This window comes from Ursus arctos, unplaced genomic scaffold, assembly GCF_023065955.2.
Source record: "Ursus arctos isolate Adak ecotype North America unplaced genomic scaffold, UrsArc2.0 scaffold_24, whole genome shotgun sequence".
In the NCBI taxonomy this organism is placed as follows: domain Eukaryota; kingdom Metazoa; phylum Chordata; class Mammalia; order Carnivora; family Ursidae; genus Ursus; species Ursus arctos.
In genome coordinates this window covers 354,364-381,433 of record NW_026622919.1, presented here as the reverse complement: position 1 = coordinate 381,433, position 27,070 = coordinate 354,364, and the positions used below count along the sequence as shown (strand labels likewise).

The following is a 27,070-nucleotide window of genomic DNA, read 5'->3' as shown; positions in this document are numbered from 1 at the left end:
TTCATTGCCTACATTAAGATTTGAGGCCACGCTGGACTGGTGTTTGCGTGTGGTGCCGGGGAGAGGCCCGCAGGCGTGTCTTCTGTGTGCAGTCCATGCAGCTCCATTCTGGCCACAATGTCACCACGGCCAAAGTTGGGCCACATGTGTGGCTCTCCTCTTGGGTCCTCTGTCCTGTCTGTAAGCCACAGACACGGGTGTGGGTCTTGTGGGATATTGTGGCGCTCACATGTCTCCGTCTCCAGTTTTATTTTTCTAAGACCATCTTGACTCTTGGCCCTTTGGGTTTCAGAAACCCCTGCAGGACAGTCTCGTCAGTTTGCACCACAGAACCAGCCAGGCATTTGGCTGAGGGTGGCTTGCAGCCTCTGGGTCTACGTGGCAAGGACCGACGTCTGTGATGCTGAGTCTTGCAGCCTCGAGCACAAAGGAGCACTCTGTGCTTTACGGCTTGGAGAAGGGATGCCACACTTCTTTCTGTAGCTGTCCCACAGCTCTTGGAATTCTTCTGTTTCTCCATTCTTTTCTCTCTTGGCATTTCAATTTGGGAAGTTTCTATTGACCAATCTTCAGATTCTTTCCCCGTGTCCAGTCTTCATTTCTGTTACTGTGTTTCTGATTTCTGGCGTTTCCTTTGATTCTTAGGACTTTCTGGTCCTGCTTTCTCTGTCCATCTGTCCTTGGTGGCACCCACTTTCCCCATCAGAGCTCCTGATACATTAATGATACTTGTTGTGAACCCCATCTGACCGTTCCAACTCTGCTGTGTCTGAGTCTGGTCTTGGTCTCGGTGCCGTCTCTCTCCCAATTGCTTTTTCTTGCCTCTGGCATGTTTTGTGAGTTTTTGTTGAAAGCCAGATATGTTGTGCTGGTCACAGGAACTGAGGCAAATGGGCCTCAGGTGTGAAGGTCTGTGTGTGTCCGGCGGGGACCCGTGTGTTCGGTACCGCCGCAGCCCCCAGAGCTCTGAATTTCTCTAGCACGTTGTGCTCTTGCCTGGGGCGTCCCTGCACTGTCCCCCTCTGCGCTTTGGTGTCTGGGTGCTCTTTGAGAGAGAACCCATGGCCATGACCCTGGAGTCCTGCGGGAGTTTGCAGTCATCTGAGCAAACCTAAGTTGGGCTCCCTGCCATCCCCGGGCAGGTGACATGGGCTCAGGCACGTCTGTCCCCCGGAGAGGAGACCCTTGTGCTGGAGACGCCCGGGTGCGACTCATAGCAGTTACCCGCCAGAGTGCAGGGGGCTTTCCAGGTTTGTGACCAGGTGAACCTGCAGGTTCCTGGAGGGTCCCCCCAAGATGGCACCTCCACAGTCTCGCCCTCCTGCTAGCTCACACCCACCTCCAGCAGCTTGCTGAATCGGCACTCAGGCGTGCCTTCCGCTCTGTGGGGAGTTCCGGTGGCCTCTGCTCCAGGCAGAGTCTGCATTTGTCCATCTCCGTGTTGGGGGGCCCCCATTCTCTGATGAGGCTGAGACTATGCAGTGGTTCCTCGAATGCCCTCAGGGCTTCCCAAACCTACCTGCCTGCTCCTCATTCTGTCTTCTCCGTGTGGCAAGCAATGGCACTGGATGCCTGTGGGCTTAAGTTTGTGCCACCGTGCTGGTGACCTGACCACCACTTGGAAATGTTCTTTATCTGTAAGAATGCTCCGTGCCCTCGAGTCTCCTTTGTCTGATGGTAATGGGCCACACTGGACTTTCGGTTGCCGTTTACACCTTTTCCTTTCTGTGCTTCCATCCATTTAAGTGGATCTTAGGTCTTACCTGTTTTTAATCTAATTAGTCGGAGTGTTTTGTGTCCTGTTTAATGTGTGATTAGGGATTCAGTCGGGTTTACGTCTGCCATCTTTGATTCTTGTCTGATCTCATGGTTTTCTCCTCTCGTCTTCACGTGGATTTAAGAAGTGTTTATAGTTTTCCTGCGAGTCTGCCAGTGAGGACCGTGAGGAGGGCTGTGTGAAGGGAGGGTGGCACCAGGCGCTGTCCCAGCACGTGACCCCCTGCCGGCATTCCGAGAAGCCTCTTTCCTCGCTGTGTCCTGTCAGCTGTTCACTCTCTCCTTCTCTGGGCCCCCGGAATCATGCTGTTATTTCTGGGATGGTTTTCCTGCCTCCTTTCCGGTGCCACTCGGTGTGGGGGCTGTGCCCGCCTTTCTCTCGGGCCCCCGGGTGGCACCGTGAGGGGTGGGGACGGCAGGCCAAGCATAGCGTTGCTTTCCAAGTAAACGTGCCGTTTATGCTTTTATCAGGAAAATCTGACGCACGGGTGGATGAAGGTGGGGGGCAGAGTACCAGGGACCTCCCGCTTCCACCCAGGGCCCGGCGGGGGAAGGGGGGGGACAGTGCTGACGGTCTGACCCTGTGCTGTGTCCCCCACAGCCTGGTACCCGCTGAGGCCCCCTGCCCACCCGGGAGGGAGGAGGAGTCCGATGACGGTCAGCACGGACACCTGGACGTGGCGCCGAGGGACTTGGAGTTCGTCACCACAGCGGTCGCTTTTTCTCATGTGTTTTTGTCTTCATGTCCGTGGGAACCCCCGTCTATAAAATCATGTCCTAAGCAGTTCTGTGTCTCCGTGTCTGACACTGATGTGGGCGGCTGCGGGGTGCAGGGTGGCCAGGCCCAGCTGGGCCAGAGGAACCGCCAGGTGGCCGGCGCGCTGCCTTCTCTCCTGTCCCCCACTGTGGTCTGCCCGGTGATGTGGGCATTGCACGTGGGCACCGACCCCTCACAGTTTTGTGCAACCAAAGAATCCTGCCTGAGACAGGCTGTGACCCCACAGGAGAGGCGCTGTGGTCGCTAGTTAGGGACCCGACAGAGAGGTACGCGCGTGGTTCTGACAGCACCTGCCGCGGGCGGACAACTCACCAAATGTGTGTTCTTCTGGGCTGTCAGGTTCTCTGGTGACGTGTGGGAAGTACCACAGCTGATTCGTCTGTTCTGAGAAAGTGCCTCTCTCTAGTGGCCGAGCAGACCTAGCCTCGAGGCTGGTAAGGCTGACGTGCACGAAGGTTCGTCCCCTCAGGGCCCGCGTGGCCGCGCCTCGTCTGCTGTCTCACGGGCTGAGGCCTGGACGCAGCGTCACGGGTGGTAAACGCAGAACTCAGGAGCTCCCACCCATACCTGAGACGAAGGTGGTGGCTGTGCTGTGCTCGGGCCATGAACTGAGGACGGATGGTGTCTGTGCCGGGGACTGAGCTGCCCTCGCGGGCGTGTGTGGCGACGGGGGCCAAGGGGCCTGAGGGGTCCTGGCAGGCGCTGGGTGCTGCTTTCTTGCCTGGGCTAAGCTGCCGACTTGTGGGAGCGTTTACCTTCGTGGGCCACACCTGATGCCACACCCTCTTGGACCCCCTGGAAGAGAAAGTCTCGTGTTACTTTGTGGGTTAATTTGTATTTTATTCAAGCCTTAAAACATACTTCCCTCTCAATTAGTAGGGAGCTGTCCATTTTAGATGGAAGACTAGCCAGAGACCCCTCAGCTGGCGGGGATCACACACCAGGGTCCCAGAGGACGGTGTGGGGTAGACGGTACCCACCGAGCGGCGTCTGGACCTCGGCTGCAGAAAGCCGAGACAAGCAATACAATGAAGTGTTTTTAGCACCATTTAAAAAATCCACGAGATTCCAAAGAGAAGCCCTTCCGGAGACCCGGAGACAGGCCGCTTCGCCACAACTCTCCTGCAGAGCTCCTCCTCGCCAGGGCGGGCCCGACGGCAGCCTGAGGGAAACCACCCAGACCCGCGGGCCGCACTGGCCCAGTGCCCCTCTTGCCCTCAGCCACGCCAGCTCCTGTGGATCACCCTCGCTTTGACCAGGTCACGCAGCTGTGGTTTCCGGAGCCCCCCCCCCACCCCGGGGCCAGGTGACAGATCTAGGAGGGGGAAGCCCCATGCGCTCACAGCTTAGAGTGTAGCAGGAGCAGACGTGGACCGTCCTGTTAGCAAACCGGTGCCCGGGAGCAACACGCAGCGGGCCGAACGTGGGCTGCCGTGGAGCGGCCGTGCAGCAGGCGGGCACCGGAGACAGAAGAGCACCTTGTGGCCCCAGAAGGGAAAGAGCTCAGTGAGTTGAGGAGCAGCAAGAAGCCGGTGTGCCTGGAACAGAATGTGCACAGGGAGCTGCGAGGGGCCACGTGTACACCACAGCCACGTTCCAGACGCAAAACCAAGCCTCCACCTGAGCGGGCACTGGGTCCCGAGCACCTGTGTCTGCCGAGCCTGAGACAGGTGGGGAAGTCTCATCTCGGTGCAGCGTGGGAGGTAGGACAGAAGGCCCAGGCAGAGCTGGGACCCGGGGTGGCAGCAGCCTCAGCAGGAGCATGGATGAGAATGAGGGGATGGCACCCTGTCACCGCCCATCACCGCCTTCCCCTGGAGCTGGGTGGGGGAGGTGTCTCCTGGAGGAACGTTCTCAAAACTAACCCAGAAAATGTGATCAAACTGCCCCCCAACCAGTGGCGCCCCCAGACAGTGGGCAGAAGAGGCAGACGGAACCCTCTCTGGAAGTGTACAGGCTCCTCTCTAGAGAGAACGGAAAGAACCCAAACTCGCGTTCCAGAAATGTCACAAAATACACAGGGAATCATCAGCGAGACTTACTAGAAGTAGACCCCAAAAGACAGATATTGGTGATATCAGCCACAAAATATAACATTTGCTTCTGAAAGAGCTAGAAATTATTAAGAGATTGGGGGGGAAGCTCCCTGGATGGATTTAACCAGCTAGACACAGCTGAAGAAATTATCAAGATAGAAAAGACACCCCAGAAAGAATCTGCCCGGTGTGTACAGAGGCCTCATGGGGGCTTGTCCCCAGATGCTGGAGCCTGCAGACCCCGGGCAGGGGCAGGAGCACACTGTGCTCACTAAGCACAGGGCCCCCCGCTGTGTGAGAGAAAGGAGCGGTCCACGTGGCAGAACGGTGTACGTGGGAAACCGTCACTGAAGAAAGTCCCATCCGGTGGTGCAAGCCTTGAATGCATAGCTAGGTTTTTAGCCTTGGCACTCTTGGCACTTCGGGCTGAATACTTCTGGGTTTTTCTGGAGGGAAGGGCGGAGGGGGAGGAAATCTCATGCTGAGCGGAGCCCCACGTGGGCTCCATCTCACCACCCTGAGAGCACAACCTGAGCCAAGCCGAGAGTCGGACGCTCATCCGAGCACACAACTGACCAATAAGTCTGTACCAACATCCCAGATGCCAGCAGCAAACCCCTTCCCCACTCTCACAACAAAACTACCTCCAGGTGTTGCTAGATTTTTGGGGGGCGGATTCAGCCCCACTGGGAACCACCGCTCTGGTGAATGAACTGCGGGTGGGGAAATGGTCCCAGCTGCGCATCTCCAGTGCAGGGGGGTATGCTGAGCAAACCGTGAGCAAGTAGGGGGTACACAAGGTGAAGAGCGTTTAAAGCGAGCAGAATCTGAAGGACAGACAAGAGCAGCAGACAGTACTCGGCATAAAACCAAACCTGTTTCTAAGAGACACTGAGCGCCGAGGCAGGGTGCCTGGTCCTCCTGCGCTTTGTACTCCAAAGGCACACCTGCTTCTCATCCCGACTCCCGCGAGCCCCACACGAGGCCGCTCCTGATTACTCAAGCCCCCTCGGGATTCTCGCCTTGTTCGTACGAGCCCTTACTGCAGGCTTCCCACCAGCAGGGTCACCCCTGCCTCTGCCACAAGTCACTAATGACACAGCCTATCCGTGGCCTTGCTGTTTGGGTCCTGAGACAGGCAAAGGGGAGCCGGCTCCACATCCCCGCAGTTGCGGCTGATGGCGTTTGCTCTCGGCTGGGCTGAGCGCTGGGGCTCCCAGGCCTGGGAGACTCAAGGTGCTAGAAAAGCCATGAGCACAACGCCCACGACCCACAGCAGCCAGTTCAGGGAACCGAACAGTAACCCTGAAGCCAGCAGCCCGGAACAGCCAGGACACTCGATTACCGCTGGCCTCCTGCCTTCACCCTCCTGCAACCGAGGACCCGCCACAGAAAGCCAGACATGCTCCCCTGACCAACCTCGAGGACGGCACTGGGCCACCAGAGCCCCCTTTCCCATGCCCTCAAGTCTCTGCCATCCTCATGGGACTGATGCCTGCTCTGAGCTCACAGGGTCTCAGTCGCTGGTCTGTATTTCCACATCTCTAACCAAGTCAGACTTCCCAGGAACTATGCCCCGGCTTTGCCCAACGTCGACAGAATCAAACGTCCATCATGGTGGGACCAGAGCACCCAGCAGCTGCTGTCCTCGCAGCACAGGTGTCTATCAGGACCATGAGCTAACGAGCTGCTGGTGAGACAGACGGTGACGGCGGTGCCCCCAGGGGCAGGGGAGTGTACGCGCTTGCACACACCGTCGGACACATGCCCCTCAGGCCGTGGGCTCACAGCTGCACATTTTGCCGCATGAAAGCCACGTCCTGGTTAAGAACACACTCAGACACAAGCCCTGTAGGTGAAGTGCCAGCCCCACAAGGAGGGGGGCTTGCCATGCACTTGGTACTACCTCCCACCTTGCGTGTTCCCCCTCAGGGCCACGGGACTCCCCTCCCTAGTGCCCGCAATCCCACATACCTGAGCAGCTGCCATGGGCCCGTCAGCTGAAGTGAAGGAAGTCCCGGCCTTCCTGCAGGTGCAGTGACCTCAGGTTGTCCTCAAATGCACCCCCGGTGAGGTCCTGTGGGAGGGACAGCAGGTCTGGCTTGATCCAAGCCTCCCTAAGCCCGCACTGGGACCCCCAGAGGCCCTCCCAAGGGGGCCTGGGTTGGAATCACCTGTGGCCACCGGTCAGGTGGTTTACTACGAACTTCTCCGTTAAGAGAAGAGGGGCTGGAGATGTGGGGGGGTGGGGACGTTGCGAGAAGTTGGCCACAATGTCCTGCGGGAGGTGGGAGGGAGGTGGGGGTGGGGGGAGTCCCCTGAGGCATACACACTCTCCCCAGCTCGAACTTGGTTCCTCCCTGCACTAAGGGAAGGAAATGACCCCCACGGGCAGCTCTGCTTCACCCACTTGTCCAGGGCATGCCGGCTTTCCTCTTCGTGCCTCGTCCCGGGGCCCCCATGACAACCATGCCCCCCTTTACAGGGGGCCTGAACCCTGACTTGAAGAGATGTCAACAGATCCCTTCCTGCCTCTTGCTTGGTTCCATCCCTGCACTGGGAAGAGCACGGAAACACGCTGCATGGTGACAGCCACACGGGGACACGCAGCACGGGGACATGCCGCACGGGGACACTGCAGGGGGACACACCACATGGGGACACGCAGCACGGGGACACGCCGCACGGGGACACTGCAGGGGGACACACCACATGGGGACACGCAGCACGGGGACACGCCGCACGGGGACACTGCAGGGGGACACACCACATGGGGACACGCAGCACGGGGACATGCCGCACGGGGACACTGCAGGGGGACACACCACATGGGGACACGCAGCACGGGGACATGCCGCACGGGGACACTGCAGGGGGACACACCACATGGGGACACGCAGCACGGGGACATGCCGCATGGGGACGGCTGCACGGGGACACGCAGCACGGGGACGGCCACACGGGGCTAGCTTCCAGCTCAGTTAAAAGACAACTGCAGAGTCAGCACCAGGTGGTTCACAGGGAATAATCTCTAAGACGTATTATATTAAATAAAAAAAAAAAAGCAAAATACAGAAATATGTATAACATGCTGCCATTGGTTTAAAAAACCACACAAGCGTGTTTATGTTGGCTAATTTTGGCAGAATATACAAAAAACAGGCGCCTGTGGGTGCCTCCCTGGGGATAGAAAGGAAGCTCACTTCCTACCCAAAGCCTGCCCTCCGGGAAGGGTTTTCACTGGGGGCAGGGGTTCTAGTTCCTGGCAATTTTTGGTCTCAGAGAAAGAGACCCTTAACTGAGCTCATCTCTGAGAAATTGTGTATAGTTTGTGCAGAATTTAAATTTTCATTTTACAGCTGCTGTTTGCGGCCTCACCTCATAGTTACCGTCCAGTTTCCCTGGCAGCTTGGAACCTTGCTTATCTTGGCTTTAAACAGGCTCGTCCCTTTTAGGAAACTGCTTTCACACCAGAAAACCCAGGCAGGTGGGCACATGCTGCAGAAAGGCAGACAGAGGTGGGTCCGTGTCGCCCCCTCCCCTGGAGCGCAGGTGGACTGGCCACTGCACACGGCACTTCTGTGATTTGGTGACACATTATCGTGACTTCTGTCTCGCTAGCAGACCCTGCCCCTTGCCAGTTTCAAGAGACTATGCTGCCACGCCGAGGGGGCCACATGGCAAGGAACAGCCAGCAAAGAACTAAAGCCCTTGGTCCAACACCCTCAAGGGTCTGGCTTCAGCCACCTGCCATGACGACACGGAGGCAGACCCTGCTCCGGCGAGCCTCCCCATGCAACCGCCTCTTGGCTGGTACCTCACCGGCTGCCTCGTGAGGGGCCGTGAGGCCCTGCCTGTGGCACCTGGATTTCTGAACCACAGAAACTGTGAGCACGCCTGGGTGGCTCAGTCGGTTAAGAGTCCTCTTGGTTTTGGCTCAGGTCATGGTCGCAGGGTTGTGGGACTGAGCCCTGTGTAGGGCTCCCTGCTCAGCGGGGGAGTCTGAGATTCTCCCCCTCCGGCCCCAACCACGTGCGCACGCTCTCTCTCTCAAATTTAAAACTCTAAAACAACGTGTATTGTAGGAGACTAGCTTATGGTAATTTACTATGTAGCAGTGGTTCAACAATAAACAATACAGGTTCAAGCTGGCAAGCGGAACAAACTTCAGGGCGACAGTCGGGGCAGGAGCTGCCCCGGCTGCGTGGTGCCCGGACACCTACGTGCTCGAGAATGGGGCTGGCCGCCTCCCGCAGGCCGCACACTAGACCAGAGCCGGGACCACGAGATCTGCGGAGGAAGCATGGGGGTAAAACCTTCGCAGTCCTGGATTTGGCGATGGTGTCTTGGCTATGACACCGAAAACATGAGCAACCAAGTTAAAACCAGATAAACTGGACTTTATCAAAATCAAATACTTTTGTACATCAAAGGACCCAATCAAGAAAGTAAGAAGAGGACCTGTGGAACCGGAGATGTTTCCAAATATATCTGACTGGGCACCTGCGTCTAGAAGATACAAGGAACTCTTAGGGCTCCATAAGACAAAACCCAGGTAAAAAATGGGCAAAGGACCCAAACAGACATTTCTCCAGAGACGACACACACGGCCAACAAGCAGATGAAAGGGCTCTGTCAGCACCAGTGGACGTTAGGGAAACGCAACATCATCACCTCCACGCGAGAACACTTGGCACCCACCGGGGCACCCGTAACAGCACCACGAGTGCGCACGCGTGGAGACGCTGGCGCCCTTGCACTGTCGGCGGGAGCGTAAAATGGTGCGACCGTTGTGCAAAACTGGCGGCTCCCAAAACATGGTTACCCTGTGACCCTGCACTTCCTCTCCTGGCACACAGGTTCACGTGGAGCTACACACGGACGCTCATGGCTGTGCCGCTCTAACCGCCGGCGGGCTTGCTCTTTTCTGACAGTGTCACCGCCCTGGGCCTTGTAAGTCAGCCACCTGTTGCTGTGGAATGAGACCCCACAGCAGAGCAGCCTGGGACAACACGTGGCTGCCTCTCGCGGTTTCCACGGGGTTGGAACGTGGGACTGGCCGTGGCCCAGGGGCCCTGAGCGAGTGCCTGACGGCCCCCTGGGCAAGCTGTGCTCACCCCTGCTCTCCCACAGTTGGGGGACTTCCCCGAAGTGGCCCCTTCAGCAAAGGGCAGAGGCCAGCCTCTCAACTGCGCCTGCTGCCCCGCCTGGGGCCCTTATCGAGCCACCGCCCCTGCCCAGCCAACGTCCTCCTTCCGAGGTGTCTTTTGGGAACGGCCTAGGGAGGCGAAGCCCTCCGTGGGGACACCATCCTGCCTGGCGCCCGCACAGACACAGCTGGCAGCTCAGTAAAGTCCAGTCAAGGCCAAAGAGGTTGGGGTCTTAAACCTGCCACAAAGAAGAAGGATGCCCCCTCCCTGCCCCTCCACAGGTCTGCTCTCGTCCCACCGTGTGTAGGCCTACACCCCTGAGCCCAAGGCTTGACGCAGGGGTGCGTGGGCGTGTCCTGCGGGTCTGCTCCCTGATGTTGACGGACCCTGCCTCCCTTCTGCAAAAGCTGCCGCCTCCAGGAAGCTCCTGGTGTCCTGGTGACTGAGGTCCCAGCCCAGCCCCCCGGGGGTCCCCATCGGTGTGTCTTCCCACAAGCCCCAGCAGCAGGCACAGGGCCCTTTCCCACCCGTCGGCCACCACCCCCTCTTGGGGGCCCACTGGGGCAGCCCTGCCCCACCTGAGCCAAACTGGCCCCGTAGTTGGGACTGCAAAGTAAAAGATGACACTTCACATCTGCGTGTGTGCGCGAGAATGTACCCTTCTGACCACGAAGAATGATTTCCTAAACAGGGCACTACAAGTGTCCATCGTAAGGGAAAGGTTGACGAATGCCGCTGCATTAAAAGTAACACTTTCTAGGGACGTCTGGGTGGCTTGGTCGGTTAAGGGTCTGCCTTCAGCTCGAGTCATGATCTCCAAGGTCCTGGGATCGAGTCCCGTGTCGGGCTCTCTGCTTGCGCTCTCACGATCTCTCTCTGGCAAATAAATAAAATCTTTAAAAAGAAAATAACTTTTTCTGGAAGAACCTGTGAAAAGGCAAGTCTCACGTGGGACAACAGTTGCCACTCTAAGCGAGGGAGGACCGGCACCAGAGCGCGCCGAGCTCCTGGGAACCAGCAAGGCCAGAGGCGGCCCAAGGGCACCTCTCGACTGAGCCCTTGTCTGGCGGGAGCGGCTGGGACAAGCCCTCACGTGGCCTCACGAAGGTGTGTGCATGGAGGGCACCTTCCAATACCCTCTACACCTCCAAATTCACGGGAACGCCGCAGCTGGGCTCTCCCTGCGGGGCTGGAAACGACCAGGGCTCACGGTCGGATGTCCCGCTGCGGGACAGTGGGACGCTACCCGGGAACGAGTGAGTTCAGTCACCCGGCCACACAGGCCAGCCTGACACGGGCAAGCGGACCGGGGCTCCCAGGCCCGTGCTGTGTGACCCCAACGGAGCTGAGAAGCTGGCGCAGCCCGGGCCCCGTGCCCGTGACCTCACGGGAAAAGGCGAGGATGTGGGGGTGAAGTCTCCGGATGGCCCTGGGGGCAGGGGCCGTGGTGCGTGGGCAGAGGTGCTGCTCAGCGACACTTCACCGCCCACAGCCCCTCGTCTGCCAGAGCGTCACTTTACAGAAGTGCAGCCCATTTTATGAGGGCGCCACGGCGGCCTCCTCCGGCACCCTGGGCGGCCTCCCGAGAGTGGTGACCACCTCTCACCGTAGCCCGCGGCTCCACGCAGGCGGCCCAAACCAAGGGCATGGATGTCTGGCTGCATGTCGGACGTCTGCGATCCCACAACAGGCGCCTGTACCAGCCGCACGGTGCTCGCGTGACCTCTGCTGTGGCTGCACCTGACACTTACCAGCTTCACGCAGATGACGAAGGGTGGTCGGGCAGCTCGGAAGTGCAGGATTGGAACCCGAGGCTTAGGCCTTTCCTGAGAAACAAGAGGTGTTTCAGGCTGGGGTCCGTGCTTATCCCACGGACGCCCTACCGTGCTGGGCCTGCAGATGCTGACCGGGCAGCTGGGCCGCACCCCTCACCCCTGCCCAGCTCCACGGTGCATGGCAGACACACAGACCTGGGCCAGGTGGGGACACAGGCCACTCTGGGGCCCGAGACCCCCAGGAGATGGGGGCCACCACTGCTGGGCCTGGCAGCTGTCTAGGCACAGGAGGCCTTCCCCAAGGAGGAAGGTTCTGGGCAGGGGCTGCTCCGTGTCCCCCGGGACAGAGCTAGGGGTGGTGTAGGCAACCCATGTGGGACTGAGGCCCTCCCTGGGGCCCTGGGCCCCCACACCTGAGAGTCCTCGTAACAATAGAAGCCTTTCCTGATCTTCTTCTCGTCCACGTCACAGAAGGCAACCACCTGGGGGGGGCACAGGACACCAGCCTCAGGGACGGGGGTCAGAGCTGCTGGGTGGGATGGAGGGGGCAGGGGGGATGGGGGCCCACCTTGCGTCGTGCCTCGGCTGTCAGGCTGCGATAAAGCCGGCGGCCCTGCCTGCCCGCGTTCCAGATGGTGAAAGCTGCCCAGTGCGGCAGGACCCGTTCTTCCAGGAAGCGGACACGGTGGGTCCAGATGGTGGTCCTGGGGGAGGAATGGGCAGTGAGCCAGGTGGGCGGGGCCTCTAGCTGCTCCCAGACCTTCCCTCCCTCCCCAGCCCTGGGCACAGCAGGGCATGTTCTGGGGATCTCCTCTCTCCAGAGCTCACGAGGTTCTGGCTGGAAAAATGAATGAACCAACAAACCGGGGACACACTGCCTCACCCACCCTCACAGCCCCACGTGGACCCTAGGACCTCACGTCCATGTAGTTGGGGGCCTTGAGGGACGCCAGGCCCAGACCCTGGGGAGCCTGAGGGAGATGCAGCTACGCCGGTGTCGGCTGAGCTCGGGTGAGCCGTCTCGTGGCTCTGCTTCCCGCAGAAGCTGCCCAGACTGCCAGGTGGTCTTCCCCAGGTGGGGACCCCTCCATGGGCCCCTTGCTATGAGCAGACCCGGAGGCCTGGCCACTGGGGTCTGCAGCTGCGAGCCCCACACAGACCAGTACCCTCAGCTGTTTTCCTGTTTAGGAAAAGGGCCTAAACTGCAGGCATGAAAGCATCACCTAAGAATCTGGAAGGTTGGGGATCTGGGGGGCTCAGTCGATTGAGCATGACTCCTGGTTTCAGCTCAGGTCATGATCTCAGGGTCATGAGATCGAGCCCTGCGTGGGGCTCCACGCTCAGTGGGGAGTCTGCTTACGGGTTTCTTTTTCCCTCTCCCTCTGCTCACTTGTGCTGTACCCCAAAGAAATCTTTACGATTAGAGGGTTAGGGTGGAACTTCTTGGGGTGCAACGGCCCAAACGTGACCCAGAGTCTTGTTTCCCAGAGAAATCTCAGTACGTAAGGGAGGTTGCACACCATCCCTAAATCACAGTCACACCTGGGAGCACTCTTCCGCGGGTCCTCAGCCATGCTGAACCCAGCGACCCAGGGCCATTCCCAGGCATCTCAGGGAGCTGTTCCTCCTGGGGCTTGGGCCTGGCGGGGCACCTGGGATCCACGGACACAGTGGCGCCAGGCAAGTGACCGCCAGGCGTTCTGACAGCTGCGCCGTGGGCGTGCCAGGGCTGGTGGTGGGCAGCTCCCTGATCCTGGACCCTAGCTCTTCCAGAACACCACATGAGCTCCAGACACTCCAGCCCACGTCAGACGCCGCCCGCATGGCCAGGCACACGCAGCTCTGGCAACATCCGAGCAGCGGAAGTGCAAGAACAAAGGACCGGTGACCGTGCGCGTGCGTTCTGCGGAGTGAGAAACCCTGAGGATGAGGAAGGTACAGGGAAAAGCCACTTCGAACGCTGTTCACCTTTCAAGTGGAGGACGTGGCGGGACAGCCTGGTGTCAGGCAGCACTGTGTGTGGGGTCGGGCCCGGGGTCCCCACCAGGAGAGGGGATGCGTGACGCACACGCGGCTCTCAGCAGCGGCTTCCTCTCCTGTCCCCAGCCCGTGACGTAGTCCTGTCAGCACAGGGTCGTGTCACTTCTGCGACTTAATTCCTTCTCATAGTCCGTGCTCCCCCGTGTGAGGGGCAGATTCAAGGAAACGCCCATGACGGGAAGAATCCTCGAGAGTCTCCCCACTTGCTGCAGGGCAGCAGTGTCCCCCAGCAGGGGCGGCGGCGAGCGGAGCGGTTTCCCCCAACCCACAGACGAGCCTCTCCAAACGCACCCCCTGCGGCCTGGTCCCCTGCCCCCCCCCCGCCCCCCGGCAGCGGAATAAGGAGGGCGCGGTGCTGGCCCAGGTGGAGTCAGCTCGGCGGCAGGCAGGCCATGGGAGGAGGTGGCGCTGGAGACAGGCGGCACCCTGAGGTCACACGGGACGGGGCAACCGTGAGGCAGAACAGAAACGCAGTTTTCAGGGAGAACGGCAGAAAGCTACAAGGGACATGACGTTTTAAACAGGTAACACATATTGTTCAGGGAGACATTACACGCAGTGAAGGGCTCAAGAAACCGGTGCGGCGATGAATGGCACGCACGAGACAGCGCTGGCCTCGGCGGCGGGGCTGGGAAAGGCGGCCGGGCGCAGGAGGGTCGGTCCTCGGTGTCCCTGGCTGTCTAAAGAACCTCATAATGAATGATGTGAATGCTGACCATTCTTGGTTTAAAATAAACAACCAGGGAGTGCTGTCAGAGGAGGGCTCTGGGCAGAGAGTCTGAAGAAATTCAATTCTCAGCAAGCCTGAGGGTGTAATTAAAGCTCATTACTCTGAGGTTTTGCCACTCACAGCGCGAAGATTTTAATCCAATACAGAAACTGCATGAGATCACTTCTTTTGTCTTGTGGGTGGCAAAACCTCACGTCGCAAAAAAGAAAGAAACTTCTCAACATAAAAGAGATCGACCCCGTGCAAACAAGATGAGGACTTGTGGGGACAAAGCCCAGTTGCCTGTGGCCTGGCTCTTCCTGGACACGCAGGCTCCTGCCGCACCATGGGCACCACCGGGTCCTACAGAGAGATGCCTCTGTCTTCAGAGACTCTGACAGGAGAACACACAGACAGGAACGCGCGTGATGGTGACGACACAGGAGAGCCCCGCAGGCCCACACCTCACAGGTCTAAGGTCTACCCAGTTCTAATCACTATCACCAAACACTGGTTCTAATTTCTACCAGCGCACACTAGCAGGAGCTCCTCTCACTGTGGACTAGTTGTCATTATGAACAGCAGAGACTCGTCCTGCCTGTTGGGGTGCGTGGACGCGGAACCCCACAGTACGCGTGCCCATGTGCCTTGCTTCTCTAGTGAGCATATTGTTTTGACGTTAATCCCCGTTCCCGCACAGATCAGCAGCGGGTTTCCTCTCAGCGCTGAGCAGCATTCCATTACAACCTCCGTTCACTTGCTGATAGACATTTCTCGGCAATATTATCGGTGGTACGTTGAACAGGGCTTTCGCTTCTCTTGCATGAGGCACCTAGACATGGAATTGCTAGGTCACAGGGATATTCATTTATTTAATGAAAAGTGGCAGTTTTCCAGAGAGGATGTACCCTTCAACTCCTGAGAAGAGTGACTCTTCTGCTAGATCCACACCCTCGCCGCCATTTGGAACTGGCGGATGCTAATTCAGCCCTCCTGTTGGGTGTGTCGTGGGCTTACGCTATGTACTACATATTCTTGTTTTGTGAAATGTCTTTGTTCAAGTACTTGCCCACTTTCACGACACACTCTTTGTTGCTGGGGTTCTTTACGTGCCTCCCACGGATCGTAAATGTTCCCGCTCAGTCGGCCGTTTGCCGCTCACGTTCCTGATGGTGTCTTTTTATGAACAAATGTGTTTAATTTTGATAAAGTCCACTTTACCACTTTTTAAATGGTTAGTGATTCTCCTGTCCTCTCTGGTAAGTGTTTGCTGACCCCGAACTTGTGAAGGTGTTGCCTGTTTCCCTCTAGAAGCTTCTATTCCGCTGTTTCTAAGTTTGTATCTAAGATCCAACTAGAATGAGTGTTTCCATATGGCACGAAACTCTTGTTCTTTCCTTCTTGTCCCACGTGGATATCCAGCGGTTCCACTTGTTCAAAATATCTTCCTTTTCCATTAAATGCCTTTGGAGACTGTTGAAAATCAATCTATTGTTACAATTTTCAATGTATTTCTGGATTCTCTATTTCCCTGGTCTCTCTTGATGCTGTTGCTGTGTTTGCTGGGCACTGTGAGTCCTCAAATTTCACTCTCTTCAAGGTTGTTGAGGCCATTCTGGGTCCTTTAATTTTCCAAGTGATTTTTAGAATCAGGTTATCAATTTCTGCAAAGAAGTTCAATCCACAGCTCAGTCTGGGGAGAACTAGTGTCAACGTCACCAATATTCCAACCCATGAAGGTGGCATCCCTCCGTCCCTGTTATGAGTTTTAATTTTCCTGCACACTTTCTTGTAGTTTCCAAAAAGGACACACACACCTTGTCAGGTTCACTCACAAGTATTTCACTTTTGATGCCATCATGCATGTTTCTTAACTGGGTCTTTTCAGTTGTTCACTGGGAGTGTAGACTGTGTGCTTTAGTGAATTCTGCAGATTTTGACATCCCAGTTTAATTTCACCAAATTAAATTTTTTTCTGATTTCCTTTGTGATTTTTTCCCTTGGTTGCTTAATTTTGGGTTTTTACGATGTGTTCCTGACTTCTAAGTTCCTTCTATGTGGTTATAAAACATACCGTGTATGATTCTAACTGTTTGAAATGGGATCAGAGTGGTCTGTCGTGCACCTTAAAGGGATGGAGTCTGCGGCTGAGTGTAGTGGTCTGTACACGCCGACCGGGTCGGGGGTTAACAGTGCGATTCCAGGCCTCTGCGCCTTGCAGAACGCCCTGCTTCTCTCGGCCACCGAGACGGGCCCGAAAAACCTCCACTGTAATCGTGGGTTTGTCTGCTTCTGTCTAGTTTTGTTCACGTGCTTGGAGACTGATGAGATGTACGCGCACACATCTGGGGCTGCTTTGTCCCCCCGTGACGTGACCTTTACCCCACGGTGCAAACCACACTCGCAGGGAGTTGGCTTCAGCACAGCAAACCCCAAACAATGGCACTCTACTAAAGCCACTATGTGAAAGTTCAGATTTAACAGCAAATCACCAAAATCAAGTTCTTTTGCCAAAAGCTGGAAAACGAAGCTGAACTTCATACACGTCCATGTCCGAGGACTCCTGAGTCAGCCTGGGACCCCCAGATGACGTGGCACAAATCGGCACCCGCCCCTCAGTGCAGGTGGATGTCAGACCTCCCCAGACAGAGGCTGCCCAGCTGAGAAGCCACGACCTCGGAGGGTCTCACACCCTCCAGGGCAGCAGAGCCAACCCACCTCCGAGAGACGCATGTGCACCCTTCCTCCCCGCTCCCGAAAGCAAGCAGTGTCACAGCAGCAAGGCACCAAGGGCACACACGCCTGTACAGGTGAGAAACACGTCACACGCACACAGGGTTCAAACGGAAGGAGTCAGAACACACCCCTACCTCCGTGTTCCACACCTGCTGCCCCAGGCCACTGGGGACATGGGGGCCGGCAGGTGGCACAGGAGGGAGAGGGAGCGGGCAGGCCCCGTGGTGCGGCCAGAGAGGGCACACTGAGCCACCAGCAGCCAAGTCAGACGCGCACCCGGCCGCTCGGAGGCTCCCACCATCTCACAGCGGTGGAGAGCGAGACCCCAAAGGAACATCTGCACGTGAGTTCCGCCTCGCTGTAGAAAAGCAGACACACAGCCTTCGCCCTGGGAACCCTCGTCCGTGGGCCCTGACACAGCCTTCCCCCATGAAGGCCACGGGCTCTGCACACCGCGCCTGCCGTGCTCCCAGACTTCCTGCCTCGTGGTAGGGACCTGACCCAGGTGACCTGTGTCTGCATCCTCGACCCTGGACCTTGGCAGCCCCGCGCCCTCCACCTCGGCCCCTCACCGGCCCCCAAACTGAGTCTGGAGCCTTGGGCCCACATACTCGAGGACCGAGCGTGTGGCTGCATTCGGGTGGTAGCGGTAGAGGAGAAGGCTCTGGTCCACGCGGATGACCCCGCCGCCCTTTCTGAGGTGGTTGTGGAAGAAGAGCAGGTCCTCGGGCACACCCTGTGGGGCACAAGAGAAGCGTCAGCCATTGCCAGGTTCTGCCCACGCAGAAGCACACCTGGGCCCACTGCTTCCCGCGCGCCATTCATTCAGGCAACTGGACACGGGGCGTCACGCCCGGCCTCAGGTGCGAGGTTCCAGCGAGCGACCAACGCGCCCAGCCGCCGAGCACGCAGATGTCATCTCAAGACGAGGAGGTGCTGGCAGGGAAAGCAGGGCCGGAGGGCAGACCAAAGCCCCCAGCGTCACCCTCGCATACGGCCTCCAACCTGAGAAACAGCCCTCCCCACGGACGGGGTCTCCGCTCTGCAGGGACCCGAGAGCTTTCTTCTGGGTTTCCCCGGCTTGCGAGAACTCAGCCCCCACCCCCCTGCCAGCCAGTCAGGCAGTCAAGCTGAGCCCTGACAACGGAAGCTGGAAGCCAGACGCGGTCTGCTGCCTTGACTTTCCTAAAGTCAAGAGTGAAAGTCAAGTGAGCCCAGGGCTCTGGACCTTGCTCACCCTCCTGGCTGTCGACGGCACGGCATTAGAGGTGTGCCAGTGAGCAGAGCCCAGTGATGCTGAGGCCTGGTCACTGATGCCGCCAGGAGATGTGGCTCCAGGCAAAGGCTGGTTTCTGACTGTGCAGCAGCCTGTCACACCTCTGGGCCAGCTTGCAAGCCCCAGGTTTGGTTTAGCTTAGTGCTGGGCCACAGCCGAGCCTACTGCTTCCAGTAAAGCTCACGGCACTGAACTCTGGCCACTCCAGGGCCTCCAGGCCGTTCCCTGGTTTGCCTATCTCCTCGAGAGGAAGGTCGCACAGCTGGCCCTGCAGAGCCTGGCGGCCAGGTGCCCTCGGGGAGATGGAACCCCGGGGGGAGAGGCCACCTTACCAGCTGCACAGGGCAAGGCTGTCCCCAGAATGGCTGTCTGCACAGGTCTCAGCAGAGTCGGCAATACACCTGCATGCCTTGTCTGCTGGGTGAATAGGAGTGCGGTTGCTGGACACGGCTGGAAAGATGTGAGCCACACCTGGAAGTCAGCTGGACTGGGTGCACTTCCTGACTCGGCTCCTGTTCCCGAAGCCAGCACCGCAACGCTGCCCACACCTGTCCACCTGGCGTGCTCTGTAAAGCCACCACTGACCTGGGAGTCATGGCCAAGGAGTCTGAGACACACTTGGTTTTATCGTGGGCAGACCCCGAGCTGGGGCCCAAAGACCCCACATGTGCACAGAATGACAAAGCAGGCTCGGCCAGGAAGCGATGGGAGCGGACCCTGCAACATCCCACAGGGGTCTGGCCAATGGTGTGGAAAAGTCACGAACACCCTCGTTTCCGCGGTGGGGGCGGACAAGCCCATCAGCGTATGTGACGTGAAGGACCAGGCCCCACAAAGACGGATAATACGCAAGATGTAAAATAAAAAGTTAAAACTCAAGTTTCACAACCGTTTCCAGCTCTGCTGAAAGTCTGTCCACAGAAAACTGAACACAAAGGAGCCACACGCACACGCTCAGATCAGCTGTGCGGTGACAGGGTCCCAGGTGATTTGTGCACGTTCCCTTTTTCTAGTTCTCTGCATTTTCAAAGGCACCTTTATTTTTTTAAAAAAGACTTTTTTATTTGAGAGAGAGAGAGAGCACATGCTCCCCGCCGAGCAGGGAGCCCGACGTGGGGCTCGATCCCAGGACCCTGAGATCATGACCCGAGCTGAAGGCAGACGCTTCACTGACAGAGCCCCCCAGACGTCCCAAAGGTAAAGAGCAAACTGTACCTCTGTGCACTTTACAGCTTTAGGAAAAAGAGAAAAGGTGCTCTTTCTTCCGATGATCTGGAAGAACCTCCCTCAGTGTTTCATTATTTCTGGCAAGAAGAGAGGATTTACTTGGAGGCAGCACTGGGGCACCACTGCTCCCAGCGAGACAGGGGGTCTGTGCCACTGGTCCTCCGCTCACGGTTCCTTGGTTCTCACTCCTCCCCCCCTGCTGGGCACCTGTTCGCCAAGAGCTCAGGCTCCTCTGGCCAGCTGAAAACTCTGCACAGAGGCTGTGAGCCTGGGGAGCCAAGGGAGCTGTGGTAGCTGAGCCCATGCGGGGGGGTGCCCAGGCGCACTGAATGGTCCTGTGGGTGGGGATGTGGTGGGCAGCGCAGGCACACCCGGAGATGTGGTGAGAGGGGACTGGGATCTCGTGGGACAGAAGGAAGCACAGAACAGGCCACCGGCCCCTCACGCCAGCCCCCCGCACACCCCAGGAAAGCTGCTGCACTTCACTGCAGTGGCAGGAGGGGGCAGATCGCGGGAACTCCTGAGAATGCGGGGACGCAGAAAGTCTTCATCTGGACGGAGCTGGTGTGAGGTGGAAGCAGAAAACCAAACACTCCCACAGACAAAACTCAACCCGCTGACGTAGCCACAACAAAGACGACCCGAACCTTGAGACAGATCAACACTGAACCCTCCCAGCACTGAGCGCGTGACGGGACCACCTCAAGTCAGAAGGCCAGATACACAAAGGGGTCTTGGGAGGAGGGTGGGGGCAGACGGGTGCGGGCCCAGCTGGCCAAGGTGTGCTGCTCGCGGGCCCAGGGCCGCTCCTGGCATCACACACACTGTGGCGATGGAGCGTGCCTGTGCGTTTGCCAGAATACATCAAACTGCACCTTTTAACAGATGAAACGTACGGTATGGGAATTACAGCTCAGTACGCCTCCAGAGTAAAAGAGGGTGGACTGAATTTAAAAAGAAATAGAAAGGGAGCGCCTGACTCTTGATTTCGACTCAGGTCATGATCTCGGGTCGTGGGATTGAGCCCCGGTCAGGCTCCCGGCTCAGTGCAGTCCACTTGTCCCTCTCCCTCTATTCCTCCCCATGCTCACATGTTCTGTCAAATAAATAAATAAATAAAACCTTAAAAAAAATTGAAGGAAAAGATAAAATCATCTGAGAAATGAAGACTGTATTACAAGGTTCTCAAGGGAGAACGCAATTGAAAAAAATTTAATAATGGGCATTAAAAATGCAGGAAAATAAGCAAGAAATGAAAACTATGTACTGAAAAAAGTAAAAGAGCTGGAGGGAAGGTTGCTGAGATCAAAGTCAGGGAACATCCGGCTGATGTGTAACTGGAGTCCGCAGAACAGAAAAAACAACAGAACAGAGCCCGTGCTGCAAACTACACGCCGAGGAAAGCTCCCAGACACACAAGCAGACCTGGTTCCATGAACTGAAAAGGCAGATACGTAAATCCCTGTGAAACTAGGAGCTTTTCACCATCAACAACCGTCAGAGCACCCGGGCAAGAAGACCACGTACCTCGCGGAGTAAAGACAAGTAGGCGAGCATCAGACTCTCAAAAAAGCAACAAACCAAGTCAACAGAATTTTCAAGACACTCAAGGAATGAAGAGGAGCAGAGGCTGCTCCGTATGGTCCGTGTCCGCAAGTATCAGGACGGCAGGATCACAGTTCTGAGCGTGACCTGTACGACCGTGGACCCAGGGTTGGGGCGGGAGACTCATCCGTGTGTGCATCTTCCAACATTAGCAGAAATCACAAAACAAAATGTGGAGGAGAAAGAAAAGAGAGGGTCTCACTGCTGGTTGTCCAGGAAGCAGGTGGGGGTCAAAATACCTTTAGAAGCTTTTAAAAAACAGACCAGAAAAAGTTTAAGAACACAAAGGATTAAGGACATCTAAAAAGAGAGAAATAGGGGCGCCTGGGTGGCTCAGTTGGTTAAACGTCTGCCCTTGACTCAGGTCATGATCCCCGGGTCCTGAGATCAAGCCCCGTGTAGGGCTCCCTGTTCAGTAGGGAGTCTGCTTCTCTCTGTCTCTCTCTCTCTCCCTCTGCCCCTCCCCACCACTCATTCCTTCTTTCTCAAATAATTAAATCTTAAAAAAATAAAAATAAAAAGAGAGAAATACAGAAATAACCACAAAATATAAACCTTCAATACCAAGAGAAATTTAAATAACCCAAGAGTGGGTGACGGCTCCTGCGTCCGGCTGGCTGAGTAGCTGTCCTCCTGCAGCAGTGATGGCCCATGGCCACCGTGGAGGCCGTGGGCGGAACAGCTTGAGTGGCACCACGGGGCACGGACAAAGCAGACAAGCCAGGCACGGAAGCCACAGCCTCACTGCCCCAAAGTCCACAGGACAGAACTCGGGAGGAGCAGGCAAGTGGAAGTGAGGAAATCCCAGGACACAGAAACCAAGACGGGAGGAGGCAGCCACCAGCAGGTACGGCTAGCGAGTACCACCAACCTGACAACCGCGAGACCACCCACTGCAAAGTGGGCAGAAGATGTGGACACGTCATAAAATGGCCAATCAGCACATAAAAATTGTTCAACACCCTACAGTCATCTTGGAAATGCAAATAAACACGGGAACCCTCAGCTGCTGGCAGGGCCTCTGGGGGCTGCATGAGGTGGAGGACGGTGGGTGGCCTCCCCGCTCACACAGCAACTCCAGCCTGGCCTCTTACCATCAGAAAAAAAAAAGCACATCGGAAGTGTCTGCTGTGTGGCCAGCCTCTCCGAGCCTCCACTCCTCCCCGTGGCAGTGACGAGCCTTCTCCAGCCTTCCCACCCAGGCCAACCTGCTCTCAGAAGGCATGTTCAGAACCAACAAGAGGCCCTTTTGTTACTTTTCTTTTTCTGTAAGGGCCTGAACTGGTTGCCTGCTGGAAGCATTCAAATTCCTTAGCCTGGCAGCCAAGGCTGCTTACCGCGGCTGAATGCCATGCCGGGCCATGATCGTACCCGCCTCCAAATCTCAGACTCATGTCTCCCTCCTAGCCTGCCTCTGCAAGTGCATTTCCCAATTAAAAACCTGTCCACCTGGCACGTTCCAGCTCACAACCAGTGTTTCCATGCCCCCCTTGGGCCCCAGCTCACTTGCTGAGTCTTGCTGCCACCCCAGTCTGCACCTTTGATCACCTGCTATATCATTCAGCACCTGAACTGTTTCCTGCTGCTTCGGCCACTTGCCCTTCTCTCCACAGAGTAGGAACCACAAGCTCTTGGCCCTGGGTAGACCTTGGCTCTTCACCAAGGCCCATGGAGAATTACGAGGATCACTCCCCAAACCCATGTCCAGCTCTCAGGGTATCTGTGTTCCCCTTGGAGCACACTCCACGAATAACTTCAGCTCAACCTGTTTCTCTGGGAATGGCATAAATGAATGATGGAAACACTTGATGTCCTTGTCCTGGTGGTGGGCTCTGCTGCCATTTGTGATCTGCCTCCTTATGCCCTAGACTCCCCACTTGCTCCAGCCACAGCCCCATCACAGATCTAGTCCTGGACCCTGACCCCTGGTCCCTACTTCCTGATTCCTGACCTCCGATGCCTGATCTCTAGTCCTTGATCCCTGCCCTCTGGTCACTGATCCTCACTGCCTGAAATCTGATCTCTGGTCCCCAGTCTCTGGTCCCTGATCCATAGTCTCTTAACTCTGATCTCTGATCCTTGGTCCCCAATCTCTGATCGTTGGTCCCTGGTCCTTGGTCTCTGATCCCTTATCTCTGGCCCCTAATCTCCAGTCCCTGGTCCTTGATCTCTGATATCTGGTGCCTGACCTCTCATCCTGGTCTCTGACCCCCAGTGCATGATTTCTAATCTTTGGTCCCCCATTTCTGCTCCCTGAACTCTGATCTCTGATCCCTGGTCTCTGAAATCTGATCTCTGGTTCCTGAACTCTGATCTCTGACCCCTTATATCTGAACCTTGGTGCCTGGTCTCTGGTCTCCGGTTCCTGAGCCCCCCACACAAAGGGATGGATGGGCGTTCTTCTCCCCCAGGTGCTTCTTCTCCAGGAAAAATTACGTTGAGCTAAAAGGCTTGATGTACTTTGAATCCTGAGACTGCTCAGGGCTATGAATTAAGCACGTGTCAGATCTTTTTATCAATGTTCCCAGGGAACGTCTCCCAATGGCTGTTTCTGGGCTATTTTCTGCAGAACAGGAAAGCACCCGCTCCAACAAGAACAGCGGCTTTTTGTGGCATCTGCTAGATGGGGGGGACTTGCCGGGGCTTCCCTGCCCCAACCCTGTTGTACTGTCAGGGAGCACCTGCTAGCTGGGAGGCCCCCCTGCCTACGAAGACAGCCCTGCCATTTCTGCTGCCCCTAGTGGAGCTGACGTCCCCGACACTGGGGGCCCCAGGCAGGGTCATGCCACACATGTGTAAGTTCTGCCAGTAAGAATTTGGAGGAGAAACAGGAACACTGGGATGGTACCCAACACCCTAAAATCACGCATCAGCACACCTCCACGACAAAGTGACCTGGTCTCCCGACCCATCAGGGCGGCGAGGGGAAGGTCAGTGAGTGCATAGCAGCGTGATCCACGTGTCTGCGAGGTGTGGCCCAGGCCAGGGACAGGAGAAGCATGGTCAGGTGGAGGCACACGTGCTCCCTGCTCGGGCCAATCCTAGGGACATGTGGTGGTGCTGGTGGCAGCCTGGTACGGTGGGGAGACCTGCTTGGGGCAGGCCCCTGGTTTACATCCTGGTGCAGACGCTGCTGGCTGGTCCCTCAGGGGCTCTGGTTGGTAAATGTGTGAGAATGGCACTGTTCCTGGAGGGTGTGTCTGGGTGGCTGTGGGAGACAGGGTCCAGTGTGTGGGGCAGGGGAGGCCTCTCCCTCCGAAACGACAGGCAAGGAGGGAGGCTGGGTGGGATAAGGGTTGGGGTTGGTCCTGAGCTGAGGGTCCATGCGGCTGACCCTGTTGTCGACAGGAGGGAAATAGTCTCGGAGCAGACGGACAGTGGCCACAGTCCCAGGGCAGGCAGTGGAGCCTGGGCCTAAATAGCCACCCCTGCCTCCCAGCCTGGGGTCTCCAGACCCCCAAGAACCCTGTGGCCCAGACCCTCTGCCAGTCTCTGTGTGTCCAGGCTCCCTCCTGCCCCCACCCAGCAGTTGGTAGGCGTGGTGGTGTGGGGCCTCATCAAAGGTCCAACGGTGAAGGCCAATCCACCCCCTCCCACCAGACTCCCCTTTACAAAGTTGAGTCTTGCTGCCACCCCAGTCTGCACCTTTGATCACCTGCTATATCATTTAGCCTAATTTAAGGGAAGTTTAAGGGAAAATAAACTGACCCTAAGGTTTCCTTTTTAACTGGGTGTAGGAGCATTAACTGTAAGACTGTTTGTGGGGTGGAGGAGTGGGGCAGAGAGCAGGCTAGAGGCCGGCTCCCCATTTCTGGGGCACACACTAGAGACCAGTGTGGGCTGAGCTCCCCAGGTGGGGCCCCATAGGTAGGAGAGGATTTAGAGGAAGAGCCCAGCCCAGTTTGGACAGAATGCCCAGGGGCACCTGCCCCTCTCTTGCAGTTATCCCAGAGGCAGCATAGCTGACACTGTCCACCTCCCGTACCTTGCCAAAAACAGCTTTTAAACAAGGATGAGGAAGCCTGGGGCCTGAGCTAGGCCGATGTGAGTCAGGCACAGATGCCCTGGGCACCCGCAGCCTTCAGGTGCAAATCCCTTGGTGCCAGGGCTCCAGACGCTCTCTGGGACGCTCAGCCCAGCCAGCAGGCGAAGTGCTGGAAAGGCCTTCACAGAAGATGTTCTCCAAATCCCTGGATCTCCAGAGGGAGCACAGCACCCACCAGTGGGTAGGGCTGGGGGATTCACACCCAGGGGATGACAGTGCCTCTCCTGACCCCAGAGAAGGGGGTCCACAAGGGCCCACACTTACCTGCCCGCCCTCGTCAAATGGGCCCACGTGGGAAAACCACGCTCGAGAGCAGAACCAGGTGGGCATGATCACGGTTGGGCCGTTGGAGGTAAACACCTAGAAGCAATTGACACCGACATAATTATCAGAAAAGAACAGCTTGTCACCAACAACTTACAATTTATTTTCCACAAAGTATAATTAGAAAGTGACAAATGAGAATTTACCCTTCTTTGTAGGAACAGGAGTTCAGGGGATTTTACAGCCAGATCCACAGTGTCTGGTGCCCAAGGCCAACAGATGGGGGAGAAGGGCCAAGAGAATCAGTGGCTCCACCTGGGTCCTGTACCCAGGTGAACGCTCACTGTGTTCAAGAAGGAGGCCCCCTGCTTTTGACTAATGGTAAAGTTTCACGTGAAAACAAAAAACAAAACATGCAGCTTTTAATCTGGACAAGAAAAAACTGAAACGGCATAAAAAGGTAGCTTAGATGAAACGGAAGGATTCCTCTAAAGACACAAACCATCGAAACTGAAGAAGAAACAGAAACTACGTATAGATCTATAACGAGAGATGAAGAGAGCAGCAAAACAACCCACAACTTCCCACAATGAAAAGCCCAGGTCCAGAGGACCGCACCAGTGAATTCCACCCAACGTTTAACGAATTAACAGCAATCATTCACGAAGTCTTCCAAAAAAAACCAGGAGACGGCAGGGAACACATCCTGACTCATTCTGTGAGACCAGCACTACTCTGATACCAAAGCCGGTCAGGAATATCACAAAACTACATCAAGATCCCTTAGGGATACAGGTGCAAAAATCTCCAACAACGAACAGTGAACCGAGTCCATCATTATATAAAAAGGGCTCTACACCAGACCAAGTGGAATTTATGCAGGATTGCAAGGTTGGTTCAACATATGAAAACACAGGTGATGTGATACACCACATTCATAGAACAAAGGATGAAACCACACAATCATCTCGACAGACGCAGAAAAAGCACTTGACAAGATCCATGAGTTTTCATGCATCGAGTTTTCATGACAAACCTAGTCAACCTAGTAATAGAAGGGACCCTCTTAACCTGTTAAAGGGCATTTGCAAAGCTCCACAGTTGATATCATACTTAAAATGGTGACACTAAACGCTTTTCTCCTAATATCAGAACTAATACATGGATATATGCTCTCACCACTTCTCTTCAACGTTGTGCTGGAAGTTCTACCAGAACAATTAGGAAACAAGAAAAATAAGAGGCATTTTATAATACTTTGGAAATGAAGTAAAACGGTCTCAATTTGCAGATGACACAATCCTGTAAGTAGAAAACCCAGAGGAACACACACCCACACCCATACCCCCCCACACACACACACCTGCACTAACGAATGAGTTCAGCAAAGTTCAGGATAGGAGATGCACATACAACACTCAGTTCTATTTCTATATACTCCTAATGAACAACCCAAAAATGAAACTAAGAAAACACTTTGATTTACAACAGCACGAAAGATACTCAGGAATAAATGTAACAAGAGTGCAAGACTTCACACTGAAAATCATAAAACATCTTTGAAACAAATTAAAGACCTAAATACATGGAAGGACATCCCATTTTCACGGACTGAAAGATTAAATATTAAGATGTCAATACTTTCCAATTAAT

At 56.2% G+C, this 27,070-nt stretch overlaps 2 protein-coding genes across 11 annotated transcripts in view; one reads left to right on the top strand and one right to left on the bottom strand.

Annotated features, from left to right (window-relative positions):
* TBCD (tubulin folding cofactor D) overlaps positions 1–2,560 on the top strand; it is a 160,652-nt gene extending 158,092 nt beyond the window's left edge. Inside the window, exon 39 of the mRNA XM_026483785.4 lies at positions 2,378–2,560. Coding sequence (XP_026339570.1) covers positions 2,378–2,392 — 15 coding nt within the window. The 3' untranslated portion in view covers positions 2,393–2,560. The remainder of the gene's footprint in view (positions 1–2,377) is intronic.
* Positions 1–27,070, bottom strand: part of B3GNTL1 (UDP-GlcNAc:betaGal beta-1,3-N-acetylglucosaminyltransferase like 1) — a 121,874-nt gene that overhangs the window by 7,320 nt on the left and 87,484 nt on the right. For 4 of the 10 annotated variants that reach the window (XM_057318236.1, XM_026483791.4, XM_057318235.1 and 1 more), the window contains 7 exons: positions 25,418–25,513; positions 17,612–17,736; positions 12,084–12,219; positions 11,929–11,997; positions 11,492–11,566; positions 6,565–6,667; positions 532–3,349 (listed from right to left, as the gene is read on the bottom strand). In XM_057318236.1, the coding sequence (XP_057174219.1) occupies positions 6,587–6,667; positions 11,492–11,566; positions 11,929–11,997; positions 12,084–12,219; positions 17,612–17,736; positions 25,418–25,513 (582 nt within the window). In that variant the 3' untranslated portion in view covers positions 532–3,349; positions 6,565–6,586. Of the gene's footprint in view, positions 1–531; positions 3,350–3,374; positions 4,093–6,564; positions 6,668–7,968; positions 8,089–8,813; positions 8,881–11,491; positions 11,567–11,928; positions 11,998–12,083; positions 12,220–17,572; positions 17,737–25,417; positions 25,514–27,070 lie in introns of those variants that run through there. The other 6 variants (XR_007187817.2, XR_007187826.2, XR_008961309.1 and 3 more) reach the window with 5 other exon arrangements.